We start from the raw sequence: 15,186 nt of genomic DNA on the forward strand, positions 1-15,186 counted from the left end.
TCAATTTTTACAATAATAAACAATGGCACAGCGACAAATAAATAGATAAAATGTGCTATTTTGTTTATTTTCTTTTTCATGGCTTTACGTTGCGAGTGAAGCAGTCGCATTTGCGAGTGATTTTTCAAAGTGTCGATTAGAAATAATAAAGCGGTTCTCTTTTGGCGATTGTGTTACTTTTTTTTTTCTTTTTTTTTTCGCGGACAATTTTCCAAAGTTAATTACTGGGTATAAAATGTCTTTTCAACCTTTGTTTGTTTGTTTGTTTATTTTTTTAATAATAAAACGAGCAAAGTCAAATTATTTAAACAATAAAAGGTTTAATCTATATATAAAGCAGTGTGTCTGTTGTGTGTGTGTGTGTGAGTATATATATATATATATATATATATATATATATATATATAAAACTTTCTTACCACCCACACCACTGGACCGATCACGACCAAACCGGACATGATGATTTCCGACTTAGGGATAGTGCAGACTATTTTTCAAGGTCAAATGTTAAAGTCAGGACTTTGCTAGTAAAACAATATATTCCTTTTTTTAAAAAAGGCGAATAAATTTGAATGTTTATATCTTCAAATCTTAACATAAAATTCGGTGCATACTTAGAAATACGCTTATTAAAAAACAGGAATACAGAAAAATCGGGTTTGCAGTACACAGATTTGAAACAGTTGTCAAAAAAAAAAAAAACAAATGTATAACAAATAAATGTTATCAAAGGAAAGATAAGTTACTTCTCTACCTAACTGGATAATCTTTTAGTGTTTTTATTAAATGTAACATGTTTATTCAGCTCGGAAAACATACAGGGTTTACCGATGCATTGGAAAATTTTAAATGGCGCTGGACTCTCTGCTGAATACAGTAAGTGTGGGAAAATGGGTTAAAAATAAAAAAATATACAATATACTGTTAGAAACTCGTTCAATATATGTTACCGTGACATAGGCTGACATATATTCGGTGGGTTTTTAACAGTATTTTGTATATTTTTTTATTTTTAACTCCTTTTCCCAAACTTACCGTGTTCAACAGAGAATCCGGGGCCATTTAAAATTTTCCATTAAGCTAGGTTTTACCATTCCGTCTTTCATATTTTCTTTCCTTTTGTAATTGTTAATTTTCTGTGATTGTCACCTTTTTTTGTAGATATCGCTAGAGACTAGACATAAAGCCACTTGATGTATAGAGTTAATAAGAATGAAAGATGATTCTTGCAAACACAGGAGATGCCTATTGATCTTAGTTTTGGAAAGACCAAGGTTTTAGGTAGGAAGAAAACAGTGAGCAGGAAAAGAGTTCCACAACCATCGCAGTTCTTGGAAAAGTAGCTACTGGAATAAGAAGTTTTATTACAATGAAGTATTAAGACAGTGAATTGATGAAGACCACTAGACCAACAAGTCAAACGAGCTGGAACAAATGAAGCCGGGAATAGATCAGACGATTCTGAAGAACTCATGTTATAATAGCATTTACAAACAAAATATCGAGACAAGCAACATCACGTCTGAGAGAGAGAGAGAGAGAGACAGAGAGAGAGCGCGCGTACAGAGAATAAGGAAGTGTAGGGGCCAATTAAATTACAGATACATTTCTGCAATTTATCAATGGGACAAGAGATTCACCAGCCCAAATATGACAATAGTACGCCCATACATGGTCTGATAATAGATTTGTAGAGACAGAATAGCCTCAGGTTTGAGAGAAATTTTTTAGAGAGAACAGACTTTATGAGAAGCAAAAGGGGCAATGGATTTAACACATGAGAGATTTGACAAGAAAAAAAAACGAAAAAAAAACGAAAAAAAAAACAAGAAAAGTTTTAGAGGCAATTTCATTTTAATTGTAAACCTTTTACTATTCGTTGTAGACCCGTTTCAGTTGTGTTTCAGCTCGTAGTTTACGTTTTAGTAGCTTTTTTTTAACAACAAGATAAGGCATTTTGACGACGTCTTTGTAAAATCCTTTTTTCGGCAAGAATTGTTGTCCTTTTTTCGAAGTGTTCTTTATCCCGTATTTGTGGATTTTTACGCCCGAATGTTGGACCCCCCCCCCAACGTTGACAAGTAGTTTTTCCCGTTCTTCACCGAACTTTTGAAAAATAAATACTTTTGACGTTTCAAATTTTCCCCGAGTGTACGAAAAAATTATTTCGAATATCCGCGTCTGTTCTTTTTTTCTTGAATTCTTTTGGTCGTCAAATGCTGTCTTCCAACGGCTATTTTTAAAGTGAATTCGTTGCCCGAATGTTCGTCATTCAGTTGTTAGCAGTTATTGTAGATTGATCCGGAAAGTTCTTGAATCGTCCTCGTCAGCCAGTTTTTATAGACCCGTGCTAGGGGTCACAAATGAAAGAAACCACAAGTAGTGTAAAGTGTATAAAATATATGTATTTATCATAAAGAATACAGGAGCCACTAAAGTGGTATGAGAGGAACGTGTTCGTAACATGCTGTTAAACATGGTATGAATGTTTCCATTTTGTCTCTGAAACCAGTGGTATTCATTGGATTGGTGGATTCCACTTAGTACTCAAATAGGGTGATTTGTATCCCACAACACTAATAAATCTTTCAATTATATATACTGGATAAATAAAGGAGTTTATTCCAATAAAATAATGCAATAAAGTAATATTATTTGAGTTATAACCGGAGTAAGTGTTTTCATACTATAGTAAAGTCCAAACTACTTATATAGATTCAGTAAGTTGATGGATAGGCAGAAGAGGGGTTAAGGTTGATATAAGAACACTAGCTGACATAAAGGAGTCATAAAAAAAAAAAAATCACAATGGATGGATTTGATTGTTTTACAGCTTAACATCTGCCATGTCATTTCCAGCCAAGAAGGTTATATTTGATAGTTTACTCTTCACAGAACTCTCATCCGAGACACACAGCCGTTTATCTAAACCTCCATCTTTGTTTCCTCAGTCAACAACCCAAAACAACAAACAAGGAGGATCACTCTAAAAAACTTAATACAAAGAATAGAACTCTTTGTCTTATTACAAAGGGAGACAATTTAATGTTTACATATTTTTATGAAGATTTTTTTTTAATGTAAATTTTGTTTCCCCCCCCCCCGGCAAAAGGAGGGTGGACCTGTAAATTCACCCTTGTCCCTTCGTCCGTCCACATTTTTCTGAATAACTACGCCTTGGAATTTTTTGAAATTTTGCACAAACATTAAACATGATATGAGTAAATAAGCAACAATAGGTTTCCCGGGAAAACTCCAGTTGCCCCCCCCCCCGCCAGAGGTGCCTTTCCGGTTAAAATGGCTAAAATTGACACTTGTGCTTATTAAAAAAAAAAAAAAAAAAAAAAAAAAACTGATGCCTTGGATTTTTATAAAACTTTCTGAAAGGTTGTAACTAACCGATTTCTATATAATTTTGTTTGTCTATACTTCATGATAACTCTTGAGTGTGCCCCAGGGGCTCTTTTAGGGTTAATAAAAAGCACTCCATTTTTGGGACTATTTTACCATATTTGTCCAAAATGTTCTGTGTAAGTTTATTTAGCAGTTTTGCATGGTACTGAATTTAAATTTAAATATGTTAAGTCTTTGGGGACTTTGGGGGCTAAATGGTGGGGGGGGGGGGCAAATGATGGACTCGGTCATTTCTTTTTTTGCATGGTGCAGAACTCGAATTTATATATGTTCAGGCCTAAAACTGCACCGTTTGTTCATTTTCACCAGGATTTGACTTTTGGGGCTAGATGGGGAGGGGGTGCAAATGCTGAACTTAGTCATTTTTTTTTATGTCTCGTCCTCTGTGCAATCATGGGGAACCATGCATGCTTCACTTGTTTTTTTTTATTTATATATAAATCACAATGTGCGAGTGATTTTGTAAATTGATTTTTGTAAAAACATTTGTTTCTTTTAGGATGTTAAAGATATTATTGAGATCATTCCTGTTATTACACCAAAGCGGCATTCACCCTATACGGGTTGAACTGGCTTCCTTCAATGGAGAAGTTACATGGGAGCATGAAATTCACAAGCAGTCCCCGGTTCATGTTGACATAAAATGAAACAACCAACCAATTTATTTGTTTAAAAATGAACAACTTTTTTTTTATTTATTTATTTATTTTTTTTTTTTAATTCAATTTTCACCCCAAACTAGGCACAGTGCCACTTTGAAGCAGGGGGCTACTATTAGGGACTTAATTAGCGGGGTCATTATGAAGGGAGATGAGTAGAAAGATGTTTGTTAACATTACACTTGAACTTCTGCATATCAGTGCAGTTGGGAAAGCAGAATTCCGGAAGAGAGTTCCAAAGACCCGCAGTTCTGGGGAAGAAACTATTGGAGTAAAAGGCTTTCTTGTACCTAGGGATCTCTACTGTAAAGGGATGAGACTTAGTAGCTTGTCGGGTTTGTCGGGGATAGTTACGTCGGGGAGGTACAAGTGTTTGCAGTTCGTCAGAGCATTCACCATTAAAGTATTTGTAGAACAGGCAGAGGGATGCAACATCTCGTCGATGGGACAGAGGCTGAAGCCTAGATGACAGTTCAGGACCTATCAGGTTGGCGACTCTCTTTTGAACCCTGTCCAGGAGCGAGAGACAAGCAGCTCATGCACCAGCCCAGATGTGACAACAGTACTCCATACATGGGCGAATGGTGGCCTTATAGAGGTATAGGATACTGTCAGGCGTAAGTAGTTTTCTAGCACAGTAGATGGAGCCAACCTTCCTTGCAGCAGTCTTGGCAATGCTCTCAATGTATCTAAATCCAAATGCAAATTCCATGAACAAAGTTTCTTTCTTAGAACTGCCAGTCTATGGAAGTCTCTACTGCGGGATGTTTTCCAGCTGACTACAACATGGTCGTTTCAAGTCCCATGTAAACAAGTTCTTATTGAACCGTCCCCTTAAATAATCAAATTCTACTCAATTACCACCACTGCTGATCACTAAGCTGTTGGCTCACTGACAATGTTACCCTCATTAATCCTTGTCCTCAAGTGGCTTTAAGACCTTGATAAGTAGTGACTCTCTTGTAAAAAAAAAAAAAAAAAAAAAAAAAAAAAAAAAAAAAAAAATGAAATATTTCTAAATTTGATTTATATGCAAATATTTCAGTCTATAAATGATAGATACCAATTCCATTCAACCAATAGACAAATAATCCAATATCACTAGTTCAGAGCAGGGCTAGCAGCAATGGCAACAATGGGTTGATTTTGCATTATCAGTTCCCCCTCAAATGGGGCACTATTATCAGGTGAGGTTTCATGTCATGTCCAAGACAGTCTAAAAATCCTAAGAGTCGTGTGTAAAGGAGGGAGCCGACACTTTCAAAACATGGTTGAGAAACACTGTTTTTGAGTAATTGATTGTCAACTTTATATAGAGAGAATATTTTTATCCATAACTGCCATCATTTGAACAATCAGACTAATACAAACCGAGCACGGGGGGGAGGAGGGTCCCCCTTCAGAAGTGAAAAATTTACTTGCACCATAACTAATGTTTGTGTAAAATTAAAAAAAAAAATCCAAGGCGTGGGTATTGAGAAAAGTGCAAACAGACAAACAGGAGTGAATTCCTCCTTTGTCGGGGGGGGGGGGGATGGGGGTAAAAAACAAAAAAGTGTCACTGAAATACAAGGAGACAATTTACTTGCAGAGAAACCCTTTTTGAAATGACACTGATTATTACAAATAAATGGGCAACATACTACAAAGAGGAAAAACGTGACTAAAACCAAATGCCTCTTCTTTCTCTACCAATGCTTGGATCCTCACTCTGCCTCAATTGAAATAAATAACTTTCTTCCCAATGAAGCCATTTGCTTTGATAATCTCCTAGGACTAACCTTCATTGATTGCCGCGGTTGCAGGAAAAACAGTTGGCACATTCCACTGCTCCAGAAAGTACCTCACTCCTGACATAATCTCCTACCTATATGAGAATCAGATACATCCCAAGATAAACCGTTGCTACATCTGGGAAGATGCTGCGGCTTTAAAGCTTATGTGGTTCGGCTTATTTGGTGAAATATTGCTGAAAAACTTTGAACCCATAAATATTTTATTATTAATAATACTACGTACTCACTAGGAGTTCCCAAATAGACAATCATCAGATTACTCACTGATGGTGTTCCCTGGAATTTGGGTGAGAACAGATCTGCTGTTTTCTGGGCTGGAATTTATCTATACATAACATTTATCGTGATCTATTTTTTACCTTTAAAGTATTTTTTTTTTCTTTTCTTTTAGCTTCTTACATCAAGTAGCTTCATGCCTTGTCTGGAAGGAGTTTTCCATTTTGAAAAATAAATAAATTATTAAATGCTAAAAAAGTGTGATAGACGTCATAATTTAGACCAAACTTTAGTTTTTATTATTTTCTTCGTTAGTTCACCCGAACTTTGGAGGTCAGATCGTTTGCCAAAACGAAATCTCAAAAAAATGTCAGCATACTTAAGTCATTATTGTTTGAAGTATGTAGATGAAATATTTTCATTATACCACAAACCAAATAAACATTTTATTTATTATTTTCACTTAAGCTGATCGCATGTTTTACTTATCTCAGATCTACATGCCATCACTTGCACCCAATTTCGTTTTATCATGGGTGGGGATCGAATATGTTGGGGCTTAGATATAATATAATAGAACGTCTACGCTATGAGGAAAATATAATATCAGAAAAATATCCATATTACTTGGATTCTTCAGATTATGGTATTTGTTTGCTCCTCCACTGAGCAAATTAGACACAAGGCCGTTTTTTAATGTGGAGAAGGGGAGGGGAAAGGAGGACCAGCTCCCCCGAGAGGAGGGGAGGGGGAGCTGGTAGTGCTGTCTCTTGGTATATAGGGTTGCCCCTACATGGACCAGAAACTTATTGGCACAAGGGCAATGGTCTTTTAGTGCAACATCTGCCGGAACAGATACTACACTTTGAGATATTAAATCTTTTATTCAGGCTAAAATGACAATGCAAGTTCAAACTGAACAAAAAACTTAGGCACAAGGCCAACTCAAGAGGGGGGAAAATGAGGTTCGTTGGTCATCCTTGTCACTCCACAACTAAACAAAAGTTTCTCTTAGCTAGTATCTTCTTTCACCATAATACCGCATTCACCCTTTCGTACTGGGGGGCATCCCACTTAGAGCTCAATTGTTTAAAATATTTTTTATTTACCTGTAACTTTTGATCTTTGGTGCCTGGGCCACGGAGGTCAGAGTTCTCATCTTGAGTGTTATTTTCACAACATTTTGGTTGATGCATTATCTGATCTTTGGTTCTGATTTTTTTTTTTTTTTTTTTTTAGTTGATTGTTATTCGTGTCATTTCGATTCTTCGGACTATTTTCACAACGTTTCGATCGGTTCACATAATTTCAGTATTTCATGCGGATTCCTAAAGTCGACAAAAAAGATTCTCAGAGTTCGACAAAATATACTTAAAAGGTCGGAGGTTACACTGACTGAAAAATTGTGGAAAAAAAAAATCAGTACAGTAGTCTTAAAAATCCAAATAATATGAATAATAAAACCTCATCTCAAAAATTCAGAAACGTAATATAAAGAAACTTTAATTTGTAATTTTAGACATGTCCATGCACCTCTGGAAGAGGCTCTGGCTGTCCGTTTGTAACGTTTACATTTCAATTAACATTTTCTTTATTCTGTAACGTCTACGTTTCAAATAGCATTTTCATTGATTTATCATGTTTACCTTGCAAATAGTAATTGTGGCCTCTATAGACATGCACACAAAAAAAAAAAAATTGTACCACAGCCATTTTCAGCTAAATAGCGGGAAGGTGACGTTATCTTTCCATGTTTCGGCTATTGGAACAACCTACCAGAAGACATTGTGTCAATTATTATCATTAACAAGTTCAAAGCAGCCTCAGACAAACATTTAGACTACACAATGCCTCCAGAATCATGGGGTAGATGCACAGTACGATTATATATATCCTGTTTTTAAATCTCCGAAACAGCTACATGGTAAGAAGCTGATGATCCCTGTTTTCTTACGAAATTTTAGTTAAGCTTTTCTCTTTTCATCCTTATGTAGTTAAATTCTGTTTTAAAATTGCAGACTTCTTTAACAATTTTAGTTAAGGCCTTTTTTTTTCATCCTTATATAAATGAAGTTTCTTGTCATTATAAACTTTTTAGAAGTCGGATTATGTAGGTGCTTAGTCTGCGATAGGTTAAAATTAATATATTTTTTTCTTCCGGGAATTTAACCTGCATTCTTTATTTTTATATTTGCATTTTTTTTTATTCAAAACTTTTTTAGACAATATATATATATATATATATATATATATATATATATATATATATATATGAACAAATGATTAATAAAACATGTTAAAAGACATCTTGAAAAAAAGTTAAAAAACATATTTAATTTTAAAAAAGGAAGCACAAGATAAGTGGATAATCCTTAATCCGCGGAGTTTCGAAGAAATACTCTCCTACTCATATATATATATATATATATATATTAGTGTTGGGACGAGGAATCGCAAATCAAAAAAATCTAAACTTTTTGGAGTATTGGAATCGGAAAAATTTGTGCCTATTTTCAGATGCCATAAACGATTCTTTTAATTGGCTTTTTATTTAATTTTCTATAAAGAAAAATATTCTACCGCTGATAGTAATACTAAAATTATGAAGATCTATTGATTTTAAACTATTAGTAAAACGAAAATCGATAAATCATCCGCCACGTGTATTTTTACATTTGAGAAAAGATCTGCAGATTTAACGCGTTTTACATAGATAGTAATAATATAATTATAAGTATTTTATTTTAGATGCATAGTAAAACTAAAATCTATATATCACTCACCCCACAAGTGTATTTTTAAACTTGTGAAAATATAAGCACAAAGTACTTTTTTTTTTCTTAACATGGGGAGGTCACCACTTATCAAGGCCCGGAGACCACTCAGTGTACAGTAATCAATGAGATAGTATTGTAGTAATCATTAGTATTGGAGATTTGATAGAGTGTTTTACTTAAGGGGGCGGTTTGTCAGGAATTTGTTTATGTTGGATTTGAAGACATCAAGGTTGTAGTCAGGTGGGAAACAGGCAAACATGGGTTTTTAAAGTCATCCAAAAAATAAAAAAATAAATTAATAAAATAAAAATATGACAACTCTACAGCTAAATATTTAGGGGTTGTAAAACAGTCAAAATCAATAATTGAATGGGAATGTAGAATTTAATAAAGAATCAATAAAAAAAAAATTTTTTATTGCATTTTCACCTCAAACAAGGCACAATGCCACTTTGATGTAGGGGATTACTATCTGGCACATAATTTTCAAAGATACTATGTAAGATGTTGTTTACATTACATTTAAACTTCTGCATGTCAGTACAGTTCAAGAAGCAAAAACCCGGAAGGAAATTTCAAAGTTTAGCAGTCCTAGAGAAGAAACTATTAGAGTAGAAGGCTTTCTGGCATCTGGAGATCTCTACTGTGTGGAGGTGGGATTTTGCTGCTTGTCGGGCTTGTCAGGGTTATTTACGTCGATGAGAGGCAAAGGCTTGTAGTTCATTGGAGCACCTGCCATTAAAATACTTGTAAAAAGGGCAGAGGGATGCAAATTTCCTTAATGAGACAGAGTTTGAAGCCTAACTGATAGTGTGGGATCTATTGGGTTGGCAACTCTCTTTTGGACCCTGTCTAAGAGGGAGAGACTAGTAGCAGATGCACCGGCCCAAATGTGGCAACAATACTCCATATATTGTATGGGAATCTGGAAAAATATTGGAATCGCCGCATCACTAATATTTAATAAGAATTTATTGTAGCTCAGAAGAGCAAAATGCAAATGATTAGCGAGCGGGAAGAAATCTTGCATACAACAAAAGGACAGCGGAAATTTACTCAATCCAAAACTAATGAATGAATGCAATCGTTGCTACTAGTTGAATATTGTTATGGATTATAATCACTTAATCCAGAGCATGTAAAAAAAAACATTTTAATTGCTGTCATTGCTTATATATTTATCTTATTATGCTAATTATTATTTTAGCAGATTAATGTTCATTTGGTGGAAATGTTTGCAGAAAATTTATCTATTTATAATTTTGTTAGGGTTTCAACATAAATGATACCATCTATAATAAAATAGTTATCAATGTTTTTTGTTTTTTTTTTTACATTCAATATGTGTACATTTGTTGTAGACTCTTGAAAATTCACAATGTCATTTCTATACATCTTATGAGATGACCGACTAATTTTTATGATTTCAGGTTCAAATGAACAGCGACAGCAGGAATTGGAATACACCCTACTAAAGCCGGATTGTCACAGCTGGTTAATTTCAAAAATGCAATCTGAGCGTCAGGACACTTTAGAAGAACGTTATGCAATAAAAGTCCGTTTTAAACTTGGAAAAATGCTACAGAAACGTATGGAATGCTTCAGACTGTTTTTGGACCATCTTGCATGAATCAAGCATCAGTTTTTGAGTGATATAAGAGATTCAAGGAAGGCAGAGATGATTCAAGGAAGTGACGGGTGATGAAAAGTGTAGTAGGAGTAAGGGAGTCAGAACACCAGAGTTAAGTGACCAAATAAAAATTTCATGAATAAGGACCGTCGTGTGTCTACAGAGACAATAAGGGCACAGTTTGATGTCAGTGTGGAAACTGTACACACAATTATTCGCGAGGAACTAAAGGTGCAGAAGATTTGTGCAAAGTTTGTGGTAATGTTGCAACATCCTTATCACAGACTCAGATGGGCATCAAGACAGTTCCTCACCCTCACTATAGTCCAGATCTTGATCCGTGTGACTTTTGGTTATTCCCTAAGCTCAAGGAAAACAGAGACTATCGTTATGAGACAACCGAGTTGATGAAAGAGGTTCTGACAAGGGTCGTTGACATACTCACACGAGAGGACTTTCATGGGGCCTTCCAGAAGTTGTGGGAACGGTACAAGTTCATTGTACCTATTTACTATGCCTCCCCACGGGACAGAGTTAGACACCAGGGTCGTTTTTTAACGTGGAGAAAAGGTACAAAAATAAAAATTGTCTCAGTCGTGAAGGATTTCTCCTCCACCGAAAGAGAACAAGAAATAGAAGTGCAGCATCTGAAGAACAGATACTACACTTTGATCTTGTCCTGAAGGCCAAAGGTTCATGTGCATAATATCAATAAAAGTACCGATAGAAAAAATCTGGAAACTTATTGAAAGCACTTCAAAAATATATATATATATATATATATATATATATATATATATATATATATAAAATCGTCAGCACCCACTCGTGTCCAAGTATCGGGTCTATCATTTGCTCCTTATCTTCTAGGATGCCTATATTTTACATGGCTTGCAAAGTCCAACCGATGGTATAAGAGTTGCTGGCAGCATTTGCAAGGGAGTGTAGCTGGGGGACGAGGCTGTTCTTGCTCTCTCCTTTTCCTATCCATCCATAGCCATTGAAACCCTGGAACGGCATAGGCCATCTACAACTTTTGTAGATGTTTTTGTAGCAAGGAGTTCTTTTTACAGAGTAAGGGTGCTGGCCCCATGCCCAACCTTCCCAGAAGGTACATATAGCACCTAGCCTTTCCAAATGGTTACCCATCTGGTACTGGCAATGCTCAACGTTGCTCAACTTCGGTGATCTGGCGAGAACCAGTGTGTCAACGTGATTGTGCTATACATTCTCCTTTTCCTGGTCTTTTCATACTGTCTTATTTCCTCCTCAAAGTCCATGGCACCTTTGCATGCCAAGATCCTCCATTTTGTCCGGTTCCTAGCAGCCTGTTCCCATAAGGAAGGGTCGATATTAGTCATTGCCAGGGTGCGCTTTAATTGGTCTTTATAGCACCGTTTAGATGCTCCTCATTGTCGGGTCCCATTAGCAAGCTCGCCATGAAGTATTTTTTTCGGCAGTCTGGAAATATCCATCCTACTGATGTGGCCTGTCCACATATATATATATATATATATATATATATATATCAATCACATGATAAAAATTATGGAAATAATATTCCAACATCTAGAAAGATAAAAAAGGGGCAAACCAAATTATATGTTCAACGTTTCATCTTTATTTCAGGATGATTTAATTGAAAAAATAAAATACCAGTACAATATTTGAAAATGTATTTGTTGTGTTAGTGATATGAAAAGGATGTCTATGTTCTGTTTCAGAATGAAAAAAGCCGTTAGCATTCAAAGTGTATATATTCTATTCCACTTTGCTACATACACTTTGAATGCTAACGGCAGAGAGAGATAATCGAAGAGAGAAAGAGATGGTTAAACGAGTCACTTTTCTCCTTTTGCTTAAGCCTCCTCAGTATCTTTCTCACAAGCGATGTTAGTTTTATCAAAGAACGTTTCATTTATTAATTTATTTCTTTTACTAAATCACTTCAATTAAGTACTGTTAATATCAACAAAACTACTGCATATATATAGGAAAATAGGACAATAAAATTAGAAATGAATAACACAAAACATTATGTTTAGATCATTCATTTGTACTACAGAGTATTTTAAAGTACAGTAGACCCACGGCATTAAAAATTAGTAACAAAATACAGTATATAATCAAATAACATTATTAATAACACCGTAAGGCGGGGAATATACTGTAACCAGGGACCGGAAAAAAATGTATCCTAGGGTCACCGTATCCCGGGGTTCTATTGTATTATTGATTTAAATAACACTATCCTGAGTGATAAATAGTAGCCCCTCACAACTAAATGGCCCAGTACCTTGTTTGGGGTGAAATGACAATAAATAAATAAATGCATTATTTATTTATTTATTTGTTTGTTTGTTTGTTTGTGCGTGTGTGTGTGAAAAAGATAAAGAGAGAGCGTGTGTGTTTCAAGGATTTTAATAAATTTTCAAATCAAGTTCCAAGTGTGTGTAATTTTATAGGAGAAAAACCAGTGCTTAATTACTTGTGCAAGAGTGTGTGTGTGTGTGTGTGTGTGTATATATATATATATATATATATATATATATATATTAATTTCAACTGGAACAATACATTAACACCTTATCGATATCGTAAGTATCTCAGAAATACTGAAAACTCGGTTCAGAGGGTACTAGCTACCAAATGCAACAGATTCTTCAGTAAATGTTTCGATAGTGTAAGCTACCATGATATTCTCCCTCCATGAGGGAAAAGACAGTTTGACCAAAATTAGTTTTAGCCCTATAGACAAATTTTCAGTGTTTCCATAAAACCAAAGATATATTAAAAAAAAAAAAAAGAGGATACTAACGTATGTCATCTATTATAATAAAATAGTATTCCTGTCCGTTTTATTTGTTTGTTCACAATTTAATTACTATATGAAAAAGGTACTGTTTCACAAATTAATTTTTATACTGAAAACTAACTTATATTACACTTATTCCAGCATAATATATATATATGTATACTATTTAATTAAAGGAAATCTACATTTAATGAGTAACCTCATTTGCATAAAGAAAATCGATTTTAATAATTAGTTCGATGTTATGATTTGTTGTAATAGAATTGTTTTTAATTGTTCTATTGAGAAATATTATTTAAAGTTAATTTATTTAATTTAAATTTAATTTAAATTCAGTTATTAATAGCTGACAACAGTTACTTTTAAAACCGGAAGTAGCTTATTTAAGGTACAAGAGTCATTTTCCTATTAAGCTATGAGAGTTACTTCGTGTTTGATTTTCATAGACCAAGATGGATATGTTTTATGCTTCCCTAAATCGAACACGTGGTCAATTTTGATAGCAAGTTAGTCCCATATTATTTAAGATACACCAAATATCCTAATCCCTCCGCCCCACAATATGTTCTGAATGGGCAACGACGGGTGTATCTAGCTAGTTTTAAATAAAATTTCATATAATATAATATATATTAGAATAAATACCAAATGAATTCATACCTTATGGCGCTTATCAATGACGTTTCAACACTTTTCAAACTGAAGATATAACCACACACACACACACACACACACACACACACACACACACACACACACACACACACACACACACTTATAAAGTTAGGTATGTTTATTTATTCATATAGATGTGTAAAAAGGTAATCTCCTAAACTAATGAACGGGTCATTATGAATTTTTCAATATATATTCTTAAAAAAATAAAAAATACAGTGAATGACATGGGCATATTTTTTGGAACTTATTCAGAATGGGGACAAAATAATAGCGTCATTATTTACAAACCTGTTTTTAACATGAGGAAGACGTTTTGTAACTATTCTGTACTTTCACCTAACAATTTAATAAACAAAAGATACTGTAAAAATTGAAAATCCTATCTAAAAAAAAACAAAACAAAAAAAAAACAGCACAGTCCTTATGCTGCATAAGTACCATTTATTTATTTATTTTCAAATAATATTGGGGTGTATATATAAAGCTTTATTTTATTTTATGAATCGATTGTGAATTTTTGAATATATATCTTAGCAACTAGTGAATACCTTGCATACTAAACATTTTTTTTTTTTTTTTTTTTTTTGAAAACATCACCATTTAGGGGCAATGCCCACTGTAGCTTGCACCTGCTCTGAAAAAAGCTCAAAGCAATTTGGAATCTTAACTCATTGGTCTAAGGGAGATAAGTCTATTTTAGCAATAATTGTTAGAAAAAAAAATTATTTTTTTTAAAAACAGTAATTGTAAGCAAAAATGGTTCTTTTCAAATCCTTTAGATGACTAACGCACACAGAAAAATGTCAGCAAGTTAAAATGCAAGATGCCCATTTCAACTTGCCGACATATTTCTATTACTTTTGTGCATGCGCAAATTCATTCATAGCTTGAAGTGGTTTAATTTTAAATCTTTCTTATCTGTTGATAGCTGAAATAGTAGGGAACATGGGTGGAGAGCTAAATGTTTTGGTTTCGATTCTAGTTGCTGGCAACCAAATTATTTTTTTTTTTTAATTTTTGAAATCAGTACTATATATTAGTACTATTATTATTATTTTTTTATTTTTATTTTTTTTTTACACAGTGATAACCACTTATCAAGGCCCGGAAGCCACTCAGGGATAAGGGTTATTGCAAGTACATTACGTTAGTGTGGAGATTTGATGAAGTGTTTACTTAAGGGGGCGGTTCATTAGGAATT

At 34.2% G+C, this 15,186-nt stretch overlaps 1 protein-coding gene across 4 annotated transcripts in view; it reads right to left on the reverse strand.

Annotated features, from left to right (window-relative positions):
* LOC145248848 (serine/threonine-protein kinase SIK3-like) overlaps positions 1–15,186 on the reverse strand; it is a 373,744-nt gene that overhangs the window by 294,212 nt on the left and 64,346 nt on the right. Inside the window, exon 1 of one of the 4 annotated variants that reach the window (XM_080110570.1) lies at positions 7,195–7,411. The exons of 2 other annotated variants lie outside the window; for them this stretch is intronic. In XM_080110570.1, coding sequence (XP_079966696.1) covers positions 7,195–7,281 — 87 coding nt within the window. In that variant the 5' untranslated portion in view covers positions 7,282–7,411. Of the gene's footprint in view, positions 1–7,194; positions 7,412–15,186 lie in introns of those variants that run through there. One more of the 4 variants, XM_080110572.1, reaches the window with a different exon arrangement.

Source organism: Euprymna scolopes, chromosome 27 (genome assembly GCF_053919585.1).
Source record: "Euprymna scolopes isolate OS-2025 chromosome 27, ASM5391958v1, whole genome shotgun sequence".
NCBI lineage: Eukaryota > Metazoa > Mollusca > Cephalopoda > Sepiida > Sepiolidae > Euprymna > Euprymna scolopes.